Consider the following 25,830-nt stretch of genomic DNA (forward strand, 5'->3'; position numbering starts at 1 on the left):
AGACAGTGGGGGCGACCCTGTAACTTTGGAGGGTAGGTCACGAAAGGCATTTCAGCTCCCACCTGGGTTTCTCGGATCACTGGCTCAGGGGAGCACCGGGGGCCGTGCTGTGAGGACGCTTTCAAAGTGTGCTCTTAAACATCTGAGCTCTATCTGCTTAACGCCAACCTCCTCCCCTGGCCAGGGCAAGCCCGAGAGAGAGGGAGACACGGAATCCGAAGCAGGCTCCGGGCTCCGAGCTGTCAGCACGGAGCCCGATGCGGGGCTTGAACTCACGAACCGTGAGATCATGATCTGAGCCGAAGCCGGACGCTTAACTGACTGAGCCACCCAGGCGCCCCTAAAATTTATTCTGAATTCCAAATCTTGGTACTTTCGTGATCACCTGCAGCCAGGCACAGAATAGGAAAAACGGAGTCACCTAACATGCTCGTTTCCAGATAAGGTTGAAAAAGTCCACACCCTGCCTTCTTGTTTCCACCCTCCTACTGTAAACAGTGTCCTTTTGAGGTCTATTTCATGCCACGGTTTTTTGCATGTTTGTCCCTCTCTGTCGGGAATTTTGCTGTTTAAAAGGGCCCCAAGTGTAGGGCTAAAGCACTGCCCAATGTTCCTAAACACAGGAGGCTGTGATGTGCCTTCTAAGAAAACCAGTGTGTCAGATGAACTTGGTTCAGGCATGAATTACGTTGTCCGTGAGTTCAACGTTAATGACTCAACGATATATTAAATAAGGTGTCTTTAAACAGAAGAACACACAAGAGAAGGTTACATATTGATCGGCGGATGGAAGAATTGTGAACAGAAGCTAACAAGAACCTAACCCTGCATTTGCTGTAAGAGTCGTGGTTCGGTATTCGTTAATTCGATGTCGGCGGAAACTTTAAGGAACGTGAACTGCTGAGAATGACCGGAATCAATCGCACAGGATAAAAAGTAGCCGCGTGAACAAACGACTGCAGGAGGGCAAGGCGGAGGGGGGTGAGAAACATGTCAAGGGCTTGGCCTCACCTCCCTGTCCTCCCCCGGCTCAGGGATCAGAGTCACCGAGGTGGACTGGCAGAGCCTGAAGAATGGCGTTGCCCACCACACCCAGGAGTACCCCTGCCCTGAGCTGGTGGTACGCAGGGGCCACACGTTCACCTTGGTGCTGGAGCTGAGCAGACCCCTGGAGGACCAGGAGACCATCATCTTCACGGTGGAGACAGGTAATTGTCAGGCCAATGCCCTCTGCTGGTCTACATTCAGAAAGATTTTTCTTGTGACCGGTGACCCAAGACCCTTTGGTCACCAGCCCAGACTTGAGGGAAGCGTGTCCCTGCCGGGGGGGCTGAGCTCCGGAACCCTAGAGGTCTTTGATGACAGCTTGCGGGGACGGGACGGCCGGCAGGCATTGCCAGCAGGCAGTGGGGGAGATGAGAGGACAGCTCTGGAATTCTCTGCATACCAAGGAATCGAGGGCTCTGGAGGATGATGGAAATTCTTCAGGTACTTTGGGAGCCCAAGCTTTTCTTTCCTAGACAAATGGTGGACTTTGAAAGTCCCCATTACTTTCTCCTAGATCCAGGAGGTGGGTGGGAATCAGAACCGCGGAGGTGGCCCCCCACAGTGTCCCAGCAGTTCAGAGAGCGAAGGTGGGCATTCCAGGCTTGTAGCTTTTCTGCTTCTCTAGAGCTGGGTTCCCTAGGGGCAGCTGGATCTCCTGAGTGCCTCTCCCCTCCTCCAGGACCCCAGGCCTCCGAGGACCGCCACACCAAAGCCGTGTTCCAGATATCGGAGCCGGAAGTGGGCAAGACCTGGGCAGCGGTGAAGGAGGCTGAGACGGAGAACACCGTGACCGTCAGCATCAGCAGCCCTCCCAACGCTGTCATCGGCCGCTACCTGATGAGCACCAGGGTCTCCTCTCGCCGAAAACAAAATGACCGAAAGCTGGGCGAGTTTGTTCTCCTTTTCAACCCATGGTGCCCAGGTAGGAACTGTCAAGCTTTCCCGGAAGCTGTCCTAGAGGTGGGCCTGCCCTTAGCAGGGGCCTAGAAGACAGACTAAGCAACGGGGAGGTGGATGCCCAGAGCTTGGTGAGAGCTGAGCTTAGGCAGAGGTGGGCACTGGGCAGAGGAAGCCGGTAGCAGGTGCTACAAAGGATCCTGGGCCGGAGGAGCAAGAATCAGGGGTTTCTGGCATGCGGGGGCCAGTAGGCAGGGATGGGGCCTCGTGGGAGGAGAGGCCCAGCAATGGGCAAGAGCCCGGCTTGAGCCATCAGCAGCCTTGGCTCAGTCCTAGCTCTGCTTCCCTCTATGAGTCTTGGTTTCCTCATGGGTGACACGGGAGTGATAACAGTGCCTACCTCCTGGGATTATGGTGAGAACTCATAGCGCTAATGGTTGTAATGTACAAGGTCCGTCGTAAGGGGTACTGGGGTCAGTATTCTTATTAAATATTTCTAAAATATGAGGCTGCTGTTGCCATCAAGCAGGGCCTCTCAAAGGTGTCAGGATTCCTCGAGTCCTTCTGTCTTGGGTTGGGCTGGGCTGGATGGGTCCCTGCCCCGGGGAACGGAGCCCCCAGGGGGAATGGGGCTCCGCCGGAAGGCAGCCTAGGAGCCCGCAAGCCCCCTCTTGCCCTCTCCGGTCCCAAGCCTCCCGGCACCGTCCCGGGGCTCTCCCTGATGTAGCCCCTTCCCCAGGCCTGCAAGGCCAGAGCCCCAGCCCATGCTGAGCCTGACAACTGCTTTTCAGAGGACGACGTGTTTCTGGCCTCAGAGGAGGAGAGACAGGAGTACGTGCTCAATGACAGCGGGATCATCTTCCGAGGCGTGGAGAAGCACATCCAAGCCCAGGGCTGGAACTACGGGCAGGTCTCCAGAAGCACAGGCCAGAGGGGGGGGGATGCGGGCCGGGGCGTGCAGAAAGTCAGGCCAGGAGCCCTTCTGTCTGCTCTGCTCACTTCCTCCCTCCCCAGCAGGGACAAGCCGGGCTGACTCCTAGAACAGATCCATTCATTCACTAATCTACTAATAGCTGCGCTAAGACAGGCTCTGGGTCCTTGGGAAGGGGAGGTGCTTTGGATACGGTGCTTTGTAGAAGAATCGATAACTTCGATCACGGATGCTCGGTCTTGTGCGTGCGCCGGAATCCCGTGGAGGGCTCTTTAAAACACACGGGTGGCTGGGCCCCACCCCAGAGTTGCTGATTCTGTAGATCTGGGGTGGGCTCTGAGAATGTGCATTTCTAACGAGGTCCTAGGTGGTGCTGAGGCTGCGGGTCTGGGACCACACTTTTAAGAGACATTGGCAGATAAATAATTACAATAAAGGGCGTGATGGTGGAGCGGTGGGGGGTGTGGAGGGGGGCGGGCATCAGAGTGGTAGAGATGGGGCCAGAGGGAAGTCAGAAAAGTGTGAAAGAAAATCCACCCCGGGGATGGTGGAGACTTCCCGATAATGGGGCTGGGCACAGCCTGGCCAGGGAGAGGGCAGAGCCCATAGCAGGTGGGAGTCAGGGAGCAGAGGAGGGTCTGCTAGAGGAATTAGGTCTGCTTGGGCTGCGGGTGTCCTGGAGAAAGGTTGGCTGGGCCAGTGAAGGACCCTGACTGTCAGGTTCAGGAGCCAGAGTTTGAATCCGAGTAGTGATGGAGGTACTGGAGAGTCTGGGGCCCGCCTGAGGGGTAACCACTTCTCAGCACCCACCTCTTCGTGCCATGTGGCCAAGGGAACCCAGGGTTCCCCGGACCTTCCAAAGATCCTTCAGGGAGCTTCAGAGACCTGAAATCTTAATTTGTATGTAAAGATCCTCCAGTTTTTAAATGTTTACTTATTCTGAGAAAGACAGAGAGAGAGAGAGAGAGAGAGCGAGGAAAGAGGAGGGGCAGAGAGAGAGGGAGAGAGACAGAATCCCAAGCAGGCTCCGTACTGTCAACGCAGAGCCCGGCATGGGGTTCGATTCCATGAACCGTGAGACCAGGACCTGAGCCGAAATCGAGAGTCAGATGCTTAACCGACTGAGCCACCCAGGCGCCCCAAGATGCTCCGGTGTTTAAATGTTGTCCGTTCATTCAAATGTATTTGGAAAAATCATTGAAACCGAAGGAGTGGGCAGGCCGGGTAGACGCGACTCCAGAGTCACTCGTTTACCACAAACTTTACCGCGGGTAGTGGGGAGCGTTGGGGGCAGTTACGGCACAGGGCAGGGACTTGATTAAGGTTGAGCTTCTGGCTCGCGGTGACTCTCTGAGGGAGGGTTTCTGAGCTGGGGATGCTCTGTGGTGTCCCAGGGTGGGGGTAGGTGAATTCCCGTGCACAACACAAGGCACCCACTGGGTAAGTTATTGTAGGAGGGTCTGGAATATGGGTGAGACTCTGGCCTCTAAGCACAGACTCTCTGGGGACAGTTTGAGGAGGACATTCTGAACATCTGCCTCTCCATCCTGGACCGAAGTCCTCTTTACCAAGATGACCCAGCCATCGACGTGTCCTGCCGCCATGACCCCATCTACGTCACCAGGGCCATCAGCGCCATGGTGAGGAGCCCCACCGTCCCTGCATACACACTTTCTCATGGGTCCCTGAGCCAACCCCAGGGTCCCATCCTATGATTTTCCCAAGTCACCTTTTGTTTTAATTCTCTATCGCTGCCCCCAAACCACCCCAAAACTCAGTGGCACGAAACAGCCGCTTATTATGCTCACGGTTTTATAGATCAGGGACTTGGGCAGAGCGCCGTGAGGACGGGATGGCTTGTCTCTCCTCTAAGATGCTTCCGCTGGGGGCATCTGAATGGCTGCAGATGGCTGGAATGGTTTGATGAGACCGTATATCTGCGGCCTTGGTTCTAGAAGTCTGGATCTTTGGTTCTCTTCCACGCTGTGTCTGCTGGAGCTGGAATGTCAAGATGATTTGCTCACTCTCCTGTCCCTGGGCCGGGGTGGTTAGAACAGCTGAGGCTGGCCCGTCACGGCTCTGTCCACGCAGCCTCTCCGTGTGGCTAGCTTGGGCTTCCTCACTGCATGGCGATCTCAGGGTCATCAGACGTAGCAGCTGGCTTCTCTCCGAACAACTGTTCCAAAAAAGAAGCCCTGGAAATTGCCACCGCATCCCTTCTGCCATAGTCACTGGTCAAAGCAGTCACAGTCCAGCCCAGATTCAGGGAGGGAGTGTACAGGCCCATCTCTCCCTGGGAAGAGTGCCTTCCTTATTATATTACACACAACAACGCTTCCTCCTGCAAAGACAGCCAGAAGGCCGACCACAAGCGGGTTGTCAGAGGATGGCTATCTGTGATTCCACAATTGGATGGAGCCGATTTTCTCGTATTTGGTACCCTTCATTCCGCAAGATCCCAGAGGGATGTTGGAACACAGAGACTCAAAAGCAGTGACCAGTTCCAGAGAGTAGAGCGTCACAGCCCTGTGGGATAGCAGTGCAGGCTCTAAGTCAAAGTCCTGAACTTGGGGGTCACCCACACTTTTTGCTAACTTGCCATGTGACTTGGATGGGTCCCTTCACCCCTCTTAATCTCAGTGTTAATCTCACTATCTCTATACTTATACCAGCACCAGTCCCCAAAACAGATCATTTAAAAGGGGAAATGCTGCAAAATCATAGGTAATTTTCAGTAACAGAGAATCCTCATGGCAGGTCATTTAATAAATGGTACCCAAAGTAGGTATGTTAAGAGAGCAGATGCCCCTAATTTTCAGGTAATTTAAAAGTAAGGGGTGACCCCAAATGAGGAGGGCGTCCAAAGCGTAAGGGGACTTTACAGTGGCGACGCCCTGAGGAGGGAGGCCCTGCCTGGTGACGGACCCATGCCCCCCTCCGTCCAGGTGAACAGCAACAACGACCGGGGAGTGGTTCAAGGCCAGTGGCAGGGCAAGTACGGCGGTGGCACCAGCCCCCTGCACTGGCGTGGCAGCGTGGCCATTCTGCACAAGTGGTTCAAGGGCAGGTTCAAGCCAGTCAAATACGGCCAGTGCTGGGTCTTCGCTGGAGTCATGTGCACAGGTACCCAGGGAAAGAGGGTCCCTGACCCCAGGCCGGCTCCCTCTTTTGCCTCCATTTGTATATATTTGCATACAGTCCACCCCACCCCTCCACCCCCACCCTCACCCCCTTTAAAATGTGTTTCTTTTTTTTTTTAATTTTTTTAAGTTTTTTTTTAGTTTTTATTTATTTATTTATTTTTGAGAGAGAGAGAGCAGGCACAAGTGGGGAAGGGGCAGAGAGAGGAGGACCGAGGATCTGATGTGGGCTCTGTGTGCACAGCTGAGAGCCCCACATGGGGCTTGAACTCCTGAACCCTGAGATCGTGACCTGAACCGAAGGCAAACGCTTAACTGCCTGAGCCACCCAGGCATCCCAAGTGTTCTTTAATTGGTGATGGGGAAGTAGAAGTCTGGTTAACGATGAGAGAAACCAGATAGTTCGTTTATGTAACTTTTGATCTTTTATTTTGCTGAAGGAGGCCCGGCTCCTGTCTCGAGCTCTTTGAGTGCCTTTGAGCAAATCCTGTGCCCCCCCCGCCCCCCCCGCCCCAGGCCTCCAGTCCCCTCGAACCCGAACTGGCAATTACATGGTTATTATATGACTTCCAAGTTCCCACTGGCCTCAGAGCCCGCGATTCAAATGGGGGTGGCCTAGTGTCTTCGGAAGTCCCCTGAGAGGTTCTACAGGGAAGGAGGCGCTTCCGAGGGCGGAAGCAGGAAAAGCAGACAGACAGACAGACAGACACGGGAAGGGCTGTGGAAGAGATGAGGCCTACTGCCTGCTGGGGGCACCTCGCCAGCCTCCTGCTTTTCAGTCCTCAGGTGCCTGGGGATCGCGACCCGGGTCGTGTCCAACTTTAACTCGGCCCATGACACGGACAGGAACCTGAGCGTGGACAAATACGTGGACTCCTTCGGGCGGACCCTGGAGGACCTGACAGAAGACAGCATGTGGTGGGTCCTAGTCCCCTGGGTCCCCAACCCAGCCCAGCCCGAGGGCTCCCTGACCCTGTCTGCAGGAAGGAGAGGCACCTTCAGGGGTGACCCAGAGGCCAAAGGGGGGACTCAAGATCTGACTGCCTTGAACCCTGGTTCCCCATCCAAGGGACTCTGAGCCTTCCCCTAGATTCCTGTGACCTGGGGATGAGGACTGAGATTCCCTCTGCGTCCTGGCCCCCGTGTCACGCCCCTGCCTCTGTCAGCTGCCTGCGTGCCATGTGTGTTTCTCAGGTGGGAGGCAACCTCCCTCCTCAGCTGCGACAAGACTCTTCCCCGAGAGCTTTGAACAATTCATTTTAATTTAATGTTTTTAATAGGAAATACACGCATGTGCGTTCACGCTCAAACTGTACAAAATGGGCCACCCGCCAGGTTCCAGCCTCCCGTCCTCCTCACGGAGCCAACATGGCGACTCGCTTCCCGCGTCTCTTCAGAGGGAGGCTCTACAGACACAAGAACATACACGCTCAGTCTTCTCACTGCCCCGCTTTTTACCCACTTAGTATCGGCACCAGAGTGTAATACTGTTCATCTTGCTCGTGCATTTCGCAGTTTTAAAATAAAATTGGGCGGCGGTGGAGGGGGTGGGGGGCCCTGGGTGGCTCAGTAGGTCAAGCCTCCGACCCTTGATTTTGGCTCAGGTCATGATCTCACACTTCGGGAGACTGAGCCCAGAGTCAGGTCCCACCCTGATGGCGTGGAACTGTGTCTGCAGTAGGCATGGAGCCTACTTGGGATTCTCGCTCTCCGCCCCTCCCCCACATGCACACTCTCTAGGTCTCTGCCCTCATTCTTTCTCTCTGCCTCCCTTCTCCCCTTTCCTTCTCCTGTTGGCTCCCCTCATCCCCTCTCCCTGCAGGAGAACCACCACCAACACCAACACCACCACCAACAACAAGTTTTTCTTCACACAGAATGGACATTTTGGTGCCGGGGCCCCTGTCAATTCACAGGTTATCAGTCTGCCCCCAAATGCCTATCCAGATATTCTCCCAAAGATCACTACCTCCTTAAGAGGAATGCTGAGGTCAGCTCTAAAGATGCCAAGACAGGCAACCCGGGGTTTCTCCCTCCTGCTTCCTTACTGCGTGACCTTGGGCAAATGATGTCACTTTGCTTTGCTGGTCTCATAGTCCCATCTTTGACACGGGAAACTTAAAGTCTGAACTCCTTACCAAGACCTACAGAGCTCTGCGTAATCTGAACCCTACCTGCCCCTCATGCTGGCTATAGCCTAGAGATACATACCATCTTGGGGTTTTTTTGTTTTGGGGTTTTTTGGGAGGGGGGTGGTTGGTTGGTTTTTGGGTTTTTTGTGTGTTTTTTTTTTTTTTTTTAGAGAGAGTGTGAGTGGGGAAGAAGGGCAGAGGGAGGGAGAGAATCTTAAGCAGGCTGCACGCTCAGCACAGAGCCCGATGTGGGGCTCGATCCCATGACCCTGGGACCATGACACCAAAATCAAGAGTCAGACGCTGAGCCAGCTGAGCCACCCAGGTACCCCATACTTACATACTTTCTGTTCCTTGAATACACAACGCCTTTTCTTGTCTCAGAGCCTTTGCACATGCTGTTCCTTCTCCTTGGAACACTGTTCCCTTCACTCTTTGGACGGCTAAGCCTTTCCTATTTAAGCCTCACCTTAGACGTCATTTTCCTAGAGCAGGTCTCCAGCAGTTACTCTCTACTCAGGTCTCTCTCTTTCTTCACAGTATTTATTGTTACTTGTATTTGTTTTATTTATAGCTGCTTCCTTATTTTTGGTGCCTCCCCCTCCTTCTCCTTTGTTAGAATGTAAGCTGCATGAGGGCAAGATCTTCTGTGTTGTCTGTGATTGTATTTCTGACACCTTGAACAACAGTTTCATATATATATATGTCATATATATATATATGTATACGCACACACATATATATACATCTATGTACATACATACATATACTTACAAGTGGAATATATATATACATGCATATATACACACATACATACATTTATACATACAGATCGTATATAGAACTGTTCATCAACATGGTGCACTGAATGTTCCGTAAGATTCAGCCACAGTACTGCAGAGTTTGGGCCCAGGGCCTGGCTCACAGTAGAAACTTGCCATCCTATGGGCCTCTGTCTCACTGAAGGCCACCCTGCCCCATCCTCTCTCTGTGGCAGGAATTTCCATGTCTGGAATGAGAGTTGGTTCGCCCGTCAGGACCTGGGCCCCTCTTACAATGGCTGGCAGGTTCTGGACGCCACCCCCCAGGAGGAGAGCGAAGGTAGGGGCTCAGCCGGGTGGGTCCCAGACCCCCGCTTTGCCTCATCCATTCCGCTCACGCTCACCCCTCCTGCCCAGGCGTGTTCCGGTGCGGCCCAGCCTCGGTCACCGCCATCCGCGAGGGGGACATGCACCTGGCCCACGACGGCCCCTTTGTGTTTGCGGAGGTCAATGCGGACTACGTCACCTGGCTGTGGCACGAGGATGAGAGCCGGGAGCGGGTATACTCGGACACGAAGAAGATCGGCAGGTGCATTAGCACCAAGGCCGTGGGCAGCGACTCCCGTGTGGACATCACGAGCTTCTACAAGTATCCGGAAGGTAAGGACAGTATGGCAGCCTCGAGAGCTTTATTCGGCGCCGTGTCTGTGCTTTGAGCCGAGTGCCTTTAGCTTCTATTGATAGCTTCCTCCGTGTATAAGTAGAAGGCTCCCCACATCTAATAATAAAAGCTACATTTCATTGACCACTTACTCTGCCAGGCACTGTGTTAGGTATATTCCCCCATGATCATAAATACTAATAATGATGATGATAGTAGCAGGTATTATTTATTGAACACGTGGGCTACGCAGCACCAGGCATAGTTTAAAATAATAATAGCAATGATAGCAGCTTCAGTTTAGCATCTGCCAAGAATTCTAGTGAATTCTAGAAATTCACAGATTGCTGGCTACTGGTTTCTTGAAGAGCCTGTGCTCGCCGGGGTACAAGAACACAACAGGCGTATTTTCTTAATAGCCAACTCCAGCTATACACGTTTCCAGTCACTCTTTCCCGTGGCCGCCCCAGCTCCAGGCGGAGGGGCGCAGACTCCACCTTTTCGTGGTAGGAGTTACAATGAAAGTATTATGGCCATTTTTGGTCTATCGCTGCAGCCCAGACTGCGTGTGCCCTGCCCAAAGGAATCACAGCGCCCAGAGGGTGTGGCCCAGGCACCAGGACTTTTTAAAGCTCTTGAGGTGATCCCGCCGCACAGCTGATGTTGAGAACACAGTGTGGGTCTTCTAGAGTGTTAGGCCGAGGGGGAGGAGGAGGAGGGGAGGAGGAGGAGGAGAGAGGAGAGCAGATGTCTTTGACTGTACTGGGCAGGCAAGGATTCCCTGCCCCTGGGTGAGTGTGCCCTGCCCCCAGTTCACTCTCTCTGCTTGAGGGCAGGTGGTGGCTCCAAGACAACCTGGGCCATCGGGACCGCTTCCGGGCTCTACCCTCCCCCGCCAGGCACTGCCCATCTCCGGAGACATTTGGCCCCCACTTTTAGCAGATGCCCCCCGACCACACTGGTAGTCACACGGCTTCCCTCTGCTGCACGGCGGCTTTTGACCGCAGGTTCTGCAGGGCCTTTACTCAAAGGCGGGTGAGAGAGAGAGGCCTTGGCACGCCGTCCTCCCCCTGCCAAGGCCCGTCAGTTCTCCGCTGCTTGTTCGGTCAGCAACGTAGGATCCGCACACCTCTCCCGTGGGGACGCAGTGCCGGCTTCCCCTTCCTGTAGTCAACCCCGATCTTTCCCAGCCAGCACCCCCAAACCCTCACACCGATTCTTGTAAACACCCCTGGGTCCTCACGCACACCAATGTTCTGTCGGTCCCTTCCCTAGGAGCGGGGGCACTTCCTTCGCTCTTGATGACCTCCGCCCCCGCAGGCCCCTTCCTGCTGTCTCAGGGTGCTGTGGACGGGGCGGGAGGTGGCGAGGCCTCCTCTGAACTGGCGCCTCTCTCGTTAAGCTCTGCGGGTTGATGTCTGGTCCCGTCCGCTGGGAGCATCGGGAGCTTAGGGCACGGAGTCTTGGAAGTCTTTTGTCCTAAACTCTCGCCATGGCCACGGGACGCATCGCCATCATGTAACAGGGGACAGCGGTCACCATCACTGAGCGCCTGCCAGGGCCCGGCCGTCTTCACATGTTATTTAGTTATTGTATTTAACAAGTGCTTGTAAAGCGCTCGCGTGAGCTTGTGGCGTAGACGCTGGCACAGCGTCCAGTCCAAACACGGGTGCAGTAAAGGAAGTGGTTTCAGCCAGGGGGCGTGGCTAGCAAACGGGGAGTCCGGCTCCAGAGCCCACGCTCTTGCGGTACATCTTCTGGCCACTGTCTTACCGCATCTACTACTGATCGACCGCCTATGGTGGGTCAAGTGGCTTCACGTCTAGGCTGATAATAATAATAATAATCACACCAAGAGCGTCTGAAACGTGTGACGCAGGGTGGTAACCGGTGCCCATGCACTATCTTATTTAATATTCATAAAAATGCCATTTTACAGATACTCAAACTGAGGCACAGCTTGGTGAAGTCACCTCCCCAAGTGGCCCAAGCCTCAAAAGAGCGGGGATTCTAACAAGATGTCTAATCTCAGGACCTCTGACCCTCTCTCCCCGCTCCCCCGGGGCTAGACTGCCCCTCCCTTCCATGAGTACCCACAATATTCTGTATACCCGCTAGGCTCTTTCCTATGTGCTGGAAAGAGAGTGCCTCCTGACTGCCGGGCATAATTCAGAGGCAGGAAACAAAGAGAAGAGCCCAGAGAACTCGCTACGCGGTGAGCCGATAGTGTGAGGACAGCACAGGGTGGTCAGCACTGTGGTGGGGAGGCCAGAAGGCTGAAGGAGCACAGAGGAGGGAGTCCTGACTCAGCCAGAGGGGAAGTGTCCGGAAAGGCATCCCAGGGGAAGAGAGGCTGAAGGCAACAAGACTTAACCAGGAGACGAAGGGCTGGGAAAGCATGCTGCCTCCTGATTCCAGACTCCCCGTAGGTAGCACTGTTCATCCAAGCCATGGGCTTGGGCAGCCCATTCTGGAGGTGGGACGCCAGGGACTCGGGCCCGTCTGCTCGCTCTGTCTACTGAAGCAGGACACACACAATAGGGCACAAAGATTCAGAGCTCCTGGATGTGGTGTGCTTTGCTCGTACCCCCGAGTCAGCCCAGAGGCTGAGCCACGAGAGAGCAAGCCCTTCAAGCCAAGGAAACCATGCGTGCAAATAACACACTGACTGTCCTCACATATTAGGCAACTTTAGATAAAATGGCCAAATTCCTCCAGGAATCGCCAAAACCGCCTCAAGAAGAAATAGAAGTTCTGAATGGGTGTGTAACAAGCAAAGCGACTGAATTAGTAACCCAGAACCTCCTACAAAGAAAAGACCAGGTCCAGATGATGTCACCGGTGAATTCTACCAAACACTGAAAGCATTAATATCAATTCTTCAAACGTTTTTCGAAAAAAAAATAGAAGAGGAGTGAACACTTCCCAATTCATTCATCCTGATAGCAAAACCAGATGATGACATCACAAGAAAACTAGAGATAATACTCCTTAAGAATGTAGAAGCAAAACTCATCAACAAAAATGCTAACAAACTGAATCCAGCAACATTATAAAAAGGATTACATGTCACAACCAAGTAGGATTTATCCCAGAAATACAGGGTGGTTTTCACCTTGAAAATTAATTAATAAAATACACCATATCAATAGAAAGAAGAAAAAGGATGAAGGCTACATACATGATCATCTCAATATAATCAGAAAAGGTATTTGACAAAATCCAGCACCCCTTTGTGATGAAACCACTTGACAAATTAAGAACAGAAGCGAATTTCTGAGCCTGATAAAAAGCCATCTATAAAAAAAAAAAACATAGCTCACACCGTATTTGTGGATTCCATTTCCTGTGGAAAAATAGTAGGGAGGTTCTTTATAACATTAAATTTATGATGTAAAATAGAGTCATCGTATGACCCAGCAATTCCACTTCTGGATAGATACCCAAAAGAAGGTAAAGCAGGAACTCAAAGAGATATTTCACTCATGTTCGTAGCAGTGTTATTCACCGTGGCCAAAAGGTACAAGCAACCCCAATGTCTGTTGACAGCTGAATGCCTAAACAAAAGGTGGTACTTACATACAATGCAATATTATTGAGCCTTTAAAAGGAAGGTATTTCTGACACGTGCCACCACATGGGTGAACTTCAAAGACATGACGCTCAGTGAAATGAGCCCGTCCCAAACATACCGACAAATAGTGTGACTCTGCTTCTATAAGGCTCCTAGAGTAGTCGAATTCATAAAGACAGAGAATAGAATAGTAGTTGCCAGGGGCTGGGCAGAGGAGGGAATGAGGAGTTTCATTATTTAAGAGATACAGGGTTTCTGTTTTGCAAGATGAAAAGAGTTATGCAGATGGATGGTCGCGATGATTGCACAACGAGAGGAATGTACTTAATGCCACGGAAGTGTCCACTTATTAAGATGGTAAATTTTATGTTATATATAATTCACCACAGTTTTTTTTTATTGTTTTTTTTTAACATTTATTTATTTTTGAGACAAAGAGAGACAGAGCATGAACGGGGGAGAGGCAGAGAGAGAGGGAGACACAGAATCGGAAGCAGGCTCCAGGCTCTGAGCCATCAGCCCAGAGCCTGACGCGGGGCTCGAACTCACGGACCGCGAGATCGTGACCTGAGCTGAAGTCGGACGCTTAACCGACTGAGCCACCCAGGCGCCCCTAATTCACCACAGTTTTAAAAAATAAAAAGAAGGAAGGAAGAAAGGGAGGGAGGGAGGGCAGAAGGGAGCGAGGGAGGAAGGGAGGGAGGGAAGAAGGGAAGGAGGAAGGAAGGAAAGGAGAGAGGGGAAAGAAAAAGAAATAGACGAATTTCCAGATTGGAAAGGAAGAAGTAAAACTACCTCTGTTTGCACGTGGCATGATCTTGTATATATAAAATCCTAAGATATCCAGTAAAAAGCTCTAAGAACCAAAAACTAAGTTCAGCAGGATTGTGGAATACAATATCAATTTACAAAAATTAATCGTATTTCTGGACACTAACAATGTATAATCTGAAAGTGAAAGTAAGAAAACAGATCCATTTACAATAGCATCAAAAAGACCAAAATACATAGGAGTAAATTTAACAAAGAGCAAAGTTTAGACGCTGAAAACTACAAAATACTGTTGAAAGACATCAAAGACCTAAATAAATGGAAAGACCTCTCATTTTTATGGCATGAAAAATGGCAATGACCCCAAACTGATCTACAGACTCCGTGTAATCCCGATCAAAGTTCCAGGTGAGTTTTGTTGGTTTTTTTTTTTTCCAAATCTGACAAGCTGATCCTAAAATTCATTTGCGAATGCAAAGGACCCAAAATATCCAAAACAATTGAAAAAGAAAAACAAAGTTGGAAGGCTCACACTTCCCAAATTCAAAACTTACTGTAAATATACGATCACTCAGACAGTAAGGTTCTGGCATAAAAATGAACATATGGATCAATGGAGCAGAACTGAGAGTCCAGAAATAAACCTTAAAAATTATGCTCAATTGATTTGGACAAGGGTGCCGTGACAATTCAGGGGGGAAAGAGTAAGAGCAATCTGCAACAAATGATGCTGGGACCACTGATTATCCACCTGCAAATACAAGTCAAGTTGGCCTCCGGCATCACACCATACTTGAAAATGAACTCAAGTGGATCGCAGACCTACATGTAAGAGCTAAGAGTATAAACTTTTTTTTTTAATGTTTATTTATTTTTGACAGAGAGACAGACAGACAGACAGAGCTTGAGCGGGGAATGGGCAGACAGCGAGGGAGACACAGAATCAGAAGCAGGCTCCAGGCTCCGAGCCATCAGCACAGAGCCCGATGCAGGGCTGAAACCCACGAACCGTGAGATCATGACCTGAGCCGAAGTCGGATGCTTAACCTACTGAGCCACTCAGGCGTCCCTAAAAGTATAAACTGTTAAAGGAAAACATGAGTTAATCTTCATGATCTTGGGGTAAACGAAGCCTTTTTAGTTAAGACATCAAGAGCACAAGTGACAACAGAAACAAATGATAAATGGGACTTCATCAAAATTAAAAACATGTGCTACAAATAACTTTTCCAAAAAATGGAAAGATAGCCCAGAGAAGAGGAGAAAATATTTGCAAATCATGTACCCAATAAGGGTACCTATATCTGGAATATATAAAGAACTCTTACAACTCAATAATAAAAGAACAAATAATCCAATTTTTTGAAAATGGGCAAAGGATTTGAATAGATGTTTCTCCAAGGATGATATACAAATGGCCAATAAGCACATGAAAAGATGCTTGACGTCAGTAGTCACTAGGGAAATGCAAACCAAAACCACAACGTACCATTTCATACCCACTAGGACCGCAATTATCAAAAATAGACAATGAGTGTTGGTGAGCTTATGGAAAAGTGAGCCACTCGTACATTGCTGGTGGGGATGTACAATGGTGCAACCACCTTGGAAAACGGTTTGACAGTTCCTCAAAATGTTAAACGCAGAGTTGCCATTCCCAGCAGATGTGCTTCTAGGTACATACCCAAGAGACATGAAAACAAACATCCACACAAAAAACCTGGACGTGAACATTCATAGCAACATTATTCAAAATAGCTAAAGAGTGGAAACAACCCAAATATCCATCAATGGATAAACAAAATGTGGTATATCCATACAATGGAATATTATTCAGCAATGAAAAGGAACCAAGTACTGATACACGCAACGACACGGACGAACTTGGAAAACATTATGTTATGTTTAAAACGCCAGTCACAGGGGCACCTGGGTGGCCCAGTCGGCTAAGTGTCTGACTTCGGCTCACGTCCTGACCCCACAGTTTGTGGGTTTGAGCCCCGTGTCGGGCTCTGTGCTGACAGCTCAGAGACTGGAACCTCCTTCAGATTCTGTGTCTCCTTCTCTCTCTGCCCCTCCCCCACTCACACTCTGTCTCTCTCTCAAAAATAAATAAACATTAAAAAAATTTTTTTTGGAAGCCAGTCCCAAAAGAGCACACATTGTATGGCTCCCTTTATGTGAACTGTCCAGAATAGGTAAGTTAGAAATCAGACTAGCAGTTGCCTAGGACGGGCCTCAATGGGGGCAGAGTTGGGAGCCCCCACTAATGGTTATGGAGTTTCTTTTTGAGGTGATGAAATGTCCTAAAATTAGATTGTGGGGATAAGTGGAGGACTCTGTGAACATACTAAAAGCACTGAATTGTATTCTTTAAATGGGTGACTTTTGAAGTTGACGGAATTATCTCTGAGGAAGGCTGTTCTCGAGTGGCAGAGAAGGCCTCCCTGAGAAAGTGACATAGAATCTTTGGCAGGGAAATGAAACATTTTATAGTAAAAAATATATTGCCACTATATTACAGGGTAGAGTGCAACATTCACACACATTTCAATATTGAAACATGAGATGTTAAAGAACCTTTGGATCCACGTGGGTCCCTTCAAGCGGAGGTCACATAGGATCAAGGCACTTGGAGGAAGTTGCTTGGGAGGAAGCAGGGTGGGAGACCACACACCACAGGTTTCTTTCAAGTGGGGAAGTAGAGCCATCAAAGCCGGATTTGGGGGTGCTCAGGGCGGCAAAAGGACGGAGTCAGGGTGGAGCCTACCTTCCCAGGAAGGGAGGGAACATTCTGGAACACAGCGCTTTGTGCCTTGCCTGTGAGCCTCTTGTCTCCACTTTACAGATGGGAACGCTGAGGCTAGGAAGGGCTAAGTAATAATAATCGCAATACGAGTCCACAGCATCTGCTGGCAAACTGGCCCCATGGTGAGGCAATCTTGAGTTTAATTATTTTGAGAGAGAGAGGGAGAGAGAACAAGTGGGGGAGGGGCAGAGAGACGGGGAGACAGAGGATCCAAAGTGGGCTCTCTGCTGTCAGCACAGAGCACATCGTGGACCTCGGACTCATGAACTGCGAGATCATGACCTGAGCTGAAGTCTGCCGCTCAAACGACTGAGCCATCCAGGCGCCCCTGGTGAGGCAATGTATATGGGGGTCTGAGGAGAAAGGACAGCAGATTCTAGAGATCCACGAGGGTGCTCCTCAGGACTGGGTGACTGATTCACTGTGGGAGGGGAAGGTCTGGGAAGAGCCAAGGGTGCGGCCAGTTTCTGGCTTGTCCACTGGGCAGAAAGAAGATGGCAGGTTCGGTTGGGTTTGGGGCACCTGTGGGACATCATGCAGTGGAGACGGGAGGGCTCCAGTTGGACGTATTGGTCTGGAGGTCAAAAGACAAGTCTGTGCTAGCAACAGGGCAGGTGGGAGATCAGGGGTCCTGACCTTGCCCGTCGCCTTGTAGACAGCACCGAGAGTGCATCAGGCCAGTGGGGATTATAGGTGGGACCGTGAAGAACCCCAAAGTACATCCCCACCGGGGAGGGGGGGTGGGGGCAGCCATTACCCACCTGTAGACTGTTATATCATATTATATTTTTTATATATATATATATACACACACACATATGTATATATACACACCCATATGTATGTACATATACATACATACATATACATACATACGCATATATATCCTTACCTATAAAATATAAAATAATATATAATGAATAAAAATAAATAATAACAATAAAATAAAAATAATACAAGTAAATAATAAATAAATGAACAAATATATATGTGTGTGTTTATATATATATACACACATATATATACACACACATATATATACACATATATATGTGTGTATATACACATATATATCCTTACCTATAAAATATAAAATAATATAAAAATGAATAAAAATAAATAATAACAATAAAATAAAAATAATACAAGTAAATAATAAATGAACAAATATATATATGTGTGTATATATATACACACATATATATACACACACATATATATATCCTTACCTATAAAATATAAAATAATAATGAATAAAAATAAATAATAATAATAAAATAAAAATAATATAAGTAAATTATAAATAAATAAATATATATGTGTATATATATTTATGTGTGTGTATATATGTGTGTGTGTATATACACACACACATATATATCTCCTTACCTATAGAACAGGGTGATAGCAGAACCGACCTCCTCGGGGAGAATACAGCATCTAGAACTGTAGAACCTGGCACATCATAGCAAGTGTACAAAGCGTCAGCTATCCGCGTCACGAGTCTTCCGACCCAGTTGTCAGGGAAGCCGCGAACCTGCACTTTTGTGCGAAATTTCCCGATCTGAAGTTGTTGGCGACTGACTTGAAACGTATTCAAATGGTCCCAGAACCGAACACAGGGCACCTGGCTGAGGTGCGCCTCTGGCTCCTGGGCTGTCAGTCTGTAAACGGTGGTTTTGTCTGGAGAGGAAGGGAAATGGGCAGGGACGGCCCCGGGGGCCCCGGGACGGGGGGAGGAGGAGAGGGGGGCCCGCCTCACCTTGCACGATGCCTGCAGGATCCCGGAAGGAGAGGCAGGTGTACCGCAAGGCCGTGAGGAAGCTGTTCAGTGTGGAAGCCTCCGGGAGGAGGAGCCGGGTCCGCAGGGCCGGCGGCCGTGGTCTTTGGCGGGAGGACCTCCTGGAGCCCGCCACCAAGCCCAGCATCACCGGCAAGTTCAAGATGCTGGAGCCGCCCATGCTGGGCCACGACCTGAGACTGGCCCTGTGCTTGGCCAACCTCACCTCCCGGGCCCAGAGGGTCCGAGTCAACCTGAGCGGCGCCACCATTCTCTACACCCGCAGGCCGGTGGCGGAGATCCTGCACGAATCCCATACCGTGCGGCTGGGGCCCGAAGAAGGTAGGGAGGCCGCCGGTGGGAACCCCTTACTGGGGGGACGGGGGCGGGAGTTGGGGGGACGGGGCGGGACTTCCCAGCATCCTGCTCCATCCCCAGGAAAGATGGGCATGCTTCTGGCCATTTGTACAGTGCCTTGCCTCTCGTCCCCACTTGGCGGGTGAGAAAACTGAGCTCAGAGGGGCTAAGTAATGGGACTAATAATAAAAGCCCCTGACCGTCTGGTGACAAACGTATGAAGAAGAGGGGATCGCAGTTCGTGTGAATAGTGACACCCCGAGTAAATACCTGCTGGGAGCGTTTCACGACATAGGCCCCGTGTTACCTTTCTAACATCCAACTTATTCTGGAGCCCGTCTGGCTACAAGAGTCCTGTGTGAGAGGCGTGGACCAGTAAGAAATGGCTGCCACGTGGTCGCACGTGCAAGGGTCTGTCCCGAGAATTCTGCACACATGAGCCAGCATCCCTACAACCCTTCTCTGTCCTCACTCCTCCCTTCCCTCCCCTCCTGCTCTTCCCCCTCCCTCTCCCCCTCTCTCACCCCTCCCCCTCTACCCTCTCCCTTCCCCCACCCCTCTCCCTCTCCTCCCTCACATGACATTCTGAACTCTCAGGATTCAATTAAACAAAGAAACTGCTCCCCTGGGCCCGTTTCTGGGGAAGCTTGTGTGTTTTGACAGAGTGAAAACACGTAGAGGAGATGTCACGCACCTTTTCACGTTTTTGCTTTTTGTTTTTCACGAAACCCAAGTCACACAATAACACTGCATAAGGAAATATTAACAGACACTTTCTCCTGGGTTGTTTTTTTTTTTTTTTTCATATTAAAAGTAAGTGTATATTAGGGGCGCCTGGGTGGCTCGGTCGGTTGAGCGTCCGACCTCAGCTCAGGTCATGATCTCACGGTCCATGAGTTCGAGCCCCGCGTTGGGCTCTGTGCTGACAGCTCAGAGCCTGGAGCCTGCTTCACATTCTGTGTCTCCCTCTCTCTCTGCCCCTCCTCCGTTCATGCTCTGTCTCTCTCTGTCCCAAAAATAAATAAATATTAAAAAAAAAAAGTAGTATATATTCATTAAGGATTTCGAGAGCACAGAGAAAGGTCACCCGTGATCCTGCCACCCACCTACAAATTGTTAACATGTTTTCCTTCCATATTTTTAATTCCTCTTGCCTTTTGAGAAACATCTCTAATTAAACTGTGCATGCTTAATGTTCATTAGTGCTTTCCACATCACATTGTTCTTTCTACATCTTTCCACTCTTTCCACATCACATTGTTCTTTAAATATTTTTATAAGCTCTTCATTCACATCATTTTAATAGATGCATAATCTTTAAATAAATAGATAGTTCTGTGTATACGTTGAGGGATTCAAGTCACTAATATTTTGTTGCAGAGCCTTAGAATTTGCATTTCTTTTATTTTTATTTTTATTTTTAATGTTTATTTATTTTTGAGAGAGACAGACAGACAGAGCGTGAGCGGGGGAGGGACAGAGAGAGAGGGAGACACAGAATCCGAAGCAGCCTCCGGACTCCGAGCGGTCAGCACAGAGCCCGACGCAGGGCTCAAACTCACAAACCGTGAGATCATGACCTGAGCCGAAGCCAGACGCTTAACCGACTGAGCCACCCAGGCACCCTGAATTTGCATTTCTAACAAGTTCCCAGATGATGCCAGTGCCCCTGGGCCCAGGACCACACTTTGAGAACCACCCATCTCCCACCACACAAGGAGTGAATGATGTAAAACATATCAAGCATTTGGCATAGTTCTTACAACCTAAGGAACATGCGATTTTTTGCAGGGACTGACAGTGTTATTGATATTATTAGAAGTTGGGGATAATAATACTTGCTCATGGAATCGTTGTATGGACGGAATGAATTAGTTGATGAATGTGCTGGATCCCCAGGGCCCAGCAGCGAAGTTAGTAAAAGTCAGCTTTTCCCATTATTAATTATTGCTGTGATTGTAGTAAGGAGTCTTAGTAATGGCCTACTGGACTAAGGAAACCCATAAAACAATGTAGAATTTTGATAAATGGATCAGCATCTGGGCATTCAGGAAGCATCTACTGTATGCACATGTGCTCTGGGGGAGCATGGAGTGAACCAAGTTCAAATCCTTTAAGGACCCAAATCCACACGTTGAAAACTCAGATGACTTCAGGGACAAGAAGGAAACAGAATTACAGGAAGAGCAGTGGGAGGTGGTAGGACCTAGAGCAAGTTGGAAAGAACACATCGTACCTAAAAGAAAAAACATATGGTGGTCCAAAAAATCCAAATACGACTGGCAATCAGCTGTGGCCTTGCTCGAAAGAAGGAAATGCATAGGCAGGGTGTCTGTGGCTGGTGAGGGTCCCAGGACCATGGGAGCTCAGAAGGCAGAGAGCACGAGATCACTTGAGTGGGGTGTCCGTGAAGGCTTTCCACCCCTGGTGGGGCTGACTAGGATGGGCCTTCATGGCGAGGGAGGATTTGGAGAAGCTTCAAAGAAGTTGGCCTCCTCACTGGATTGGAAGCTTGAGGCAGACCTTTGACCTCTCTCTTCTCTGCACCTGGCACATAGTAGGTGCTCAATAAACGGGGAGTGGATTCCTAATGGGAGGAATACATAATGGACTGGGGGATTTCCATCTGGAATGATTAGGGGAAATTTAAACACACCTCTGGGAGTTCATGGAGAAATTGTGTGGTGTGAAGGTAGCCCACTGGCCTGAATTTGAATCCCACCTCGTCTTGGCTCCTTGACTTACTTGCTGTCTGCTATTGGGCAAGAAATTAACCTCTCTGAGCCTTAGGTGTCTTCATCTGTGAACTGGTACTAATAATGCCCATCCCAGCTTGGTGACAAGGGCCAAAGAGAGTATAAGTAGGAATTGAGACTTCCGCCTCATTCTGGATCCCGTTGAAAGAAAACGTTGGACCCCTAACTCCCACCTCTGCTTTCCCTTCCAGAGAAAAAGATCCCAATCACAATAGCTTACTCTCAGTATAAGGAAGACCTGACAGAGGACAAGAAGATCCTGTTGGCTGCGATGTGCTTTGTCACCAAAGGAGAGAAGCTCCTGGTGGAGAAGGACATCACTCTGGAGGATGTCATCACCATCAAGGTGAATCCAGTCTGCATCCCCCATTCCTGGAAGTCCCCGTTCACAGCTGAGGGAGGGCATCAGAGGCCGGGGAGTTGTGCCATGAGCTCTGGCAGTGGAGAGGTGGCATGGATGCAGGGGGATGGATATAATGATGGAGTTCACTAACGGGGTGGGAGGATGCCATGATTAATGCCCATGCCAGGATCCAACCGGCGTCCCAGCCGGGCCCCATAGGTTTCCTGGGGGAGTGTGGAGGAGGAGAAGGATGACTTATGGGTGTTACCCCTCCAGGTGCTGGGCCCAGCCATGGTAGGGGTGGCAGTTGTGGTGAAAGTGACGGTGGTCAACCCCCTCCTGGAGACAGTGGAGGATTGTATGCTGATGGTGGAGGGCAGTGGCCTTCTCCAGGGACAGCTCAGCATTGAGTAAGTATCAGCCTGGGAGTGGAAGGTCCACCTTCTATATAGGATGGTGAAGCTACCAACAGAGAGGGGTGCGGGAGATACCCTGGACTCCCAGGAACCAGCTCACAGCCTACATCAGCCTTCATTTATGTGTCCTTTCCTTCTTTCCTTCTTTCCTTCCTTCCTTCCATCATTAGCTTAGTTGTGTAACTCATCCACTCACTCATTCCCTCATTCATTCACTTCATCTATCTGCTCAACTCAGTCTTGACTGGTTTCTTCCCCCACTCACTCACACATGTTCTGTTCATTCATGCACTTGTTGACTTACTCTCAACCATCCACGCCTTCGTTCTTGCATCCACACACTCACTCGTTCACATGATCCTTCATCATAATGACCTCTTCTCGGAGCCATGTGTCAACTTTGGGAACACCAAGATGAACAGATGGGGTTCTGCCTGGAGAAGTGTTCTTCTAGACTGGTGGTCCTTCAAATGAAGATACGTGTGATTTGTGCAGAGGAATGGATCTCCAGGGTCCAGAGAATCAGGAGTAGCCCTTAATTGGGGATGAGGTGGAACCAGGGAAAAGCTGCAGTGGAGCTGATATTTGAGCTGGGCCTTGAATGCTGACTTGAGAAGTTTTCAGGTACCAAGAAGCATGGAGGGTTTCCTAGTCAGAGGTCTCAATGGCTGGTATTGTCGGGGAGGGTCTCCTGGAAGAAGAGACACTTGATCTGGCCCTTGGTTGTGATCAGAATAGAAAGGGCAACCTAGGTGGGAGGAACAGTGCAGACAAAAGCCCAGAGAGAGGAAGTGTAAGGTAAGTTCAGGGCACAGGGAGGAGACAAGCCTGGTTGGGTGGAAAGAGGTGAGAAGTGGTGGAAGGGAAAATTATGCTGGAAGCCTACTGGTGAGGCTTAAATGTCAAGTCTCAAGGTGTGTCCTTGATCCCAAGGGCTCTGGAGAGGGCAGGCCAGGTTCAGAAGGAGAGGGGGCTGATGGTCTGCCTTTCTCCCATCCCCTTTCCCCAGTGTGCCCAGCCTGGAGCCTCAGGAGAGGGCCTCGGTCCAGTTCAACATCACCCCCTCCAAGAGTGGCCCAAGGCAGCTGCAGGTGGACCTCGTCAGCCCCTACTTCCCAGACATCAAAGGCTTTGTGATCATCCACGTGGCCACAGCCAAGTGACTGGCCACCACCAGGGGCTGAGAGGGGAGGAGATGGCCCCTGGTCCCTCCCTGTCCACCTCTCTGCCTCTCCTGCGTGGGAGCCAGGAGGCCTGGGTTCCAGTCCTGCTTCGGTTTCTGCCCCACTTTGCGAACATGGGCAAGTCCCTTCTTCTGTTGGGCCTGTTTCCCCATCTGTGAAACAAGGTGTTAGACTCAGCAATCTAACTTAAACTTTTGGACAACGATGGGTGATGTTGGGAACCTCTTCCCCCATCATCCATCACCGTCATTGCCGAGAGGCTGATCAAGCATCACTGTGACCATGGCCCACCCAGCTCTGCCACCCCTGCCCTGCCAGCCCACCATCACCCTGGCCGACTCCTAGGTTCTCCCTGCTTCCATCTCAGGTCCTCAACACTCTGACCAGATCCAGATCCAGATCCAAGAATGTCCTCCCAGCGTTGAAGAGGAACCTGAAAGTGTTAGAGCTGACACCCACACATCCCTCCACACTCCCATTTTATGTAGAGGGAAGAGCCTTGTCCACAGCCATAGGGGAGCTACAGACAGAATTGGGGTCCGCGTGCATGCCATTTACACCACCAAAGTGTTACCCCCAAAGTCATGTTCTGGAAATCATTAGATTTGAAGCAATGGGAGATGTTCCCTCAGTGAAGACCCACGACCAGCACCTGCAGACAGCAGGAGAGAGGCCATCAAGCCCGGACTGCATTTGAGGATGAAACCTCAAATCTGATCCCATCACGGTCATCAGGGGCCTCCTACCACCAGCCCAGGGGTTATTTCCTTTCTGAAAATGGAAACAGTGTTAACTTTGCAAAACACCCCCAGCAGCTTACTACACACAACCGTGTTCTTGGCATCAAAACAGGACAGAGATTTCTGGAACGAGGACTGGAGTAGAGACCACCAGGACCTGAGGACAACTGCACAGGTCAGAGAAATCAGCTCGAAATGTCCCAGACAGTCAAAGGAATTACGATTAGTCACGGAATTTAAGTCATCTGAACACCACCAAAACAGGCAGTGAGACACCTCCTGAATACGGACTTCCGTGGAAACAATGTAGTGAGTCTTTGCTAAAAGGGCGCCGGGCAAACACACAGACAGTGAGGGGTGGGTGATCCTTGTGACCAAGGCTTCAGTGAAGGCATTTCTCTGACAAGTCTACACAGCAGGACAGCTTGGAGAACCCAGATGCGTGGAGGACCCCCTTTCCAAGCCTAGGTTTTGGATGCTCATCCTGTCCATGTGAGAGGGGCAGCTGGAGGTTCAGAAGAGGCAGCCATTTCCTCAGGATTGAGCAGCAGGAAGGGGTACTGGGGGCTCAGTACAACAGAGTGGATCTCCCACTCTTAGTAAAAGGGACGCTCCTTTCAGCAGGGAGACCAAGATGGTCTCCCCCCCACCCCCAGTGGCCCCAGACACCCCATCCTTAAAGCAAGTGCCGACTGCCCATCTTCCTCAGGCTTGGCTGAACCAAGTTTCACGTCCCAGGAGGCTGACCCTGAGTTGGGAGTGTAGGGTGCAGGACATTTAGTAAGGAATGACCTGGGGGTCAACACAGTGGAAGGGAGGGGGACGAAGCAGGATAGGCAGAGAGAGGAAGAGAGTGCTGATGCCGGCCCAGTGCCAGCTGGGGACCACCCCACGGGCAGCTGTGGAGCTAACATGGCCTTTGAGAGTTGTCCTAAGTTGGGCCAAGATGGCTGGGCCTTCCTACGCCTGCATCCGTCGCCGATTGGCCCCCGAAGAGGTGTGACTTTGGGCAAGATAGCTCCTGACAGTGGAGGCCATCCCTGAGGGGGTTGACAGTGACGGTCATCTGCAGGCAGCACCCCCAGCAGTTGGTGCAACAAGCCGTCCACTGAAGGAAGGTCTGGACAATGTGTCGCCACATCCACCTGCATTCTGTCCAACCCAGGGACAGAGCAGTGACATTACAAGGTCCCTCTGCCCAGGGCGATGACTTTCCGGCCAGCGGACACAGGTATTCAATCACAGCACCTTAAAGGGTGCGAAAAGTAAAAGGAGACCTAAGAGGAAACAAGCAAACAAATCTGTAAATACGCTAATTACATGTCCCCGAGGCGTGGGGGCTAGGATGGCACCTGTCCCCATGGTGGCCTCAGAGAAAGACTCCCCGAGGAAGTGATATCCAAGCTCACATTTTAATAGTAACAAAACTAATGATTAAAAATCGAATCTGTGTTCTTACTACATGCCAGGAACTGTTTCGGGGGCTTGATGCATATGAATTTATTTAACCTTTATAACGACTCAGTGAAGG

At 50.4% G+C, this 25,830-nt stretch overlaps 1 protein-coding gene across 1 annotated transcript; it reads left to right on the forward strand.

The window, feature by feature from the left end:
- Positions 1-679: 679 nt before the first annotated feature.
- Positions 680-23,637, forward strand: TGM6 (transglutaminase 6). Its single transcript, XM_042930314.1, has 13 exons — positions 680-695; positions 1,035-1,208; positions 1,727-1,969; positions 2,736-2,854; positions 4,387-4,515; positions 5,821-5,998; positions 6,795-6,933; positions 9,145-9,248; positions 9,326-9,568; positions 18,504-18,845; positions 21,808-21,962; positions 22,236-22,369; positions 23,385-23,637. The coding sequence occupies exons 1-13, from the start codon at positions 680-682 to the stop codon at positions 23,536-23,538; spliced, it is 2,130 nt and encodes a 709-aa protein (XP_042786248.1). The 3' UTR covers positions 23,539-23,637.
- Positions 23,638-25,830: the final 2,193 nt, after the last annotated feature.

The sequence above is a fragment of the Panthera leo genome, chromosome A3 (assembly GCF_018350215.1).
Source record: "Panthera leo isolate Ple1 chromosome A3, P.leo_Ple1_pat1.1, whole genome shotgun sequence".
Lineage (NCBI taxonomy): Eukaryota > Metazoa > Chordata > Mammalia > Carnivora > Felidae > Panthera > Panthera leo.

Coding starts and splice junctions, on each gene's coding strand:
- TGM6 (XM_042930314.1), top strand. Junction 9,249..9,325: donor CCCCCAGGAGGAGAGCGAAG/GTAGGGGCTCAG, acceptor CCTCCTGCCCAG/GCGTGTTCCGGTGCGGCCCA. Junction 22,370..23,384: donor CAGGGACAGCTCAGCATTGA/GTAAGTATCAGC, acceptor CCCTTTCCCCAG/TGTGCCCAGCCTGGAGCCTC.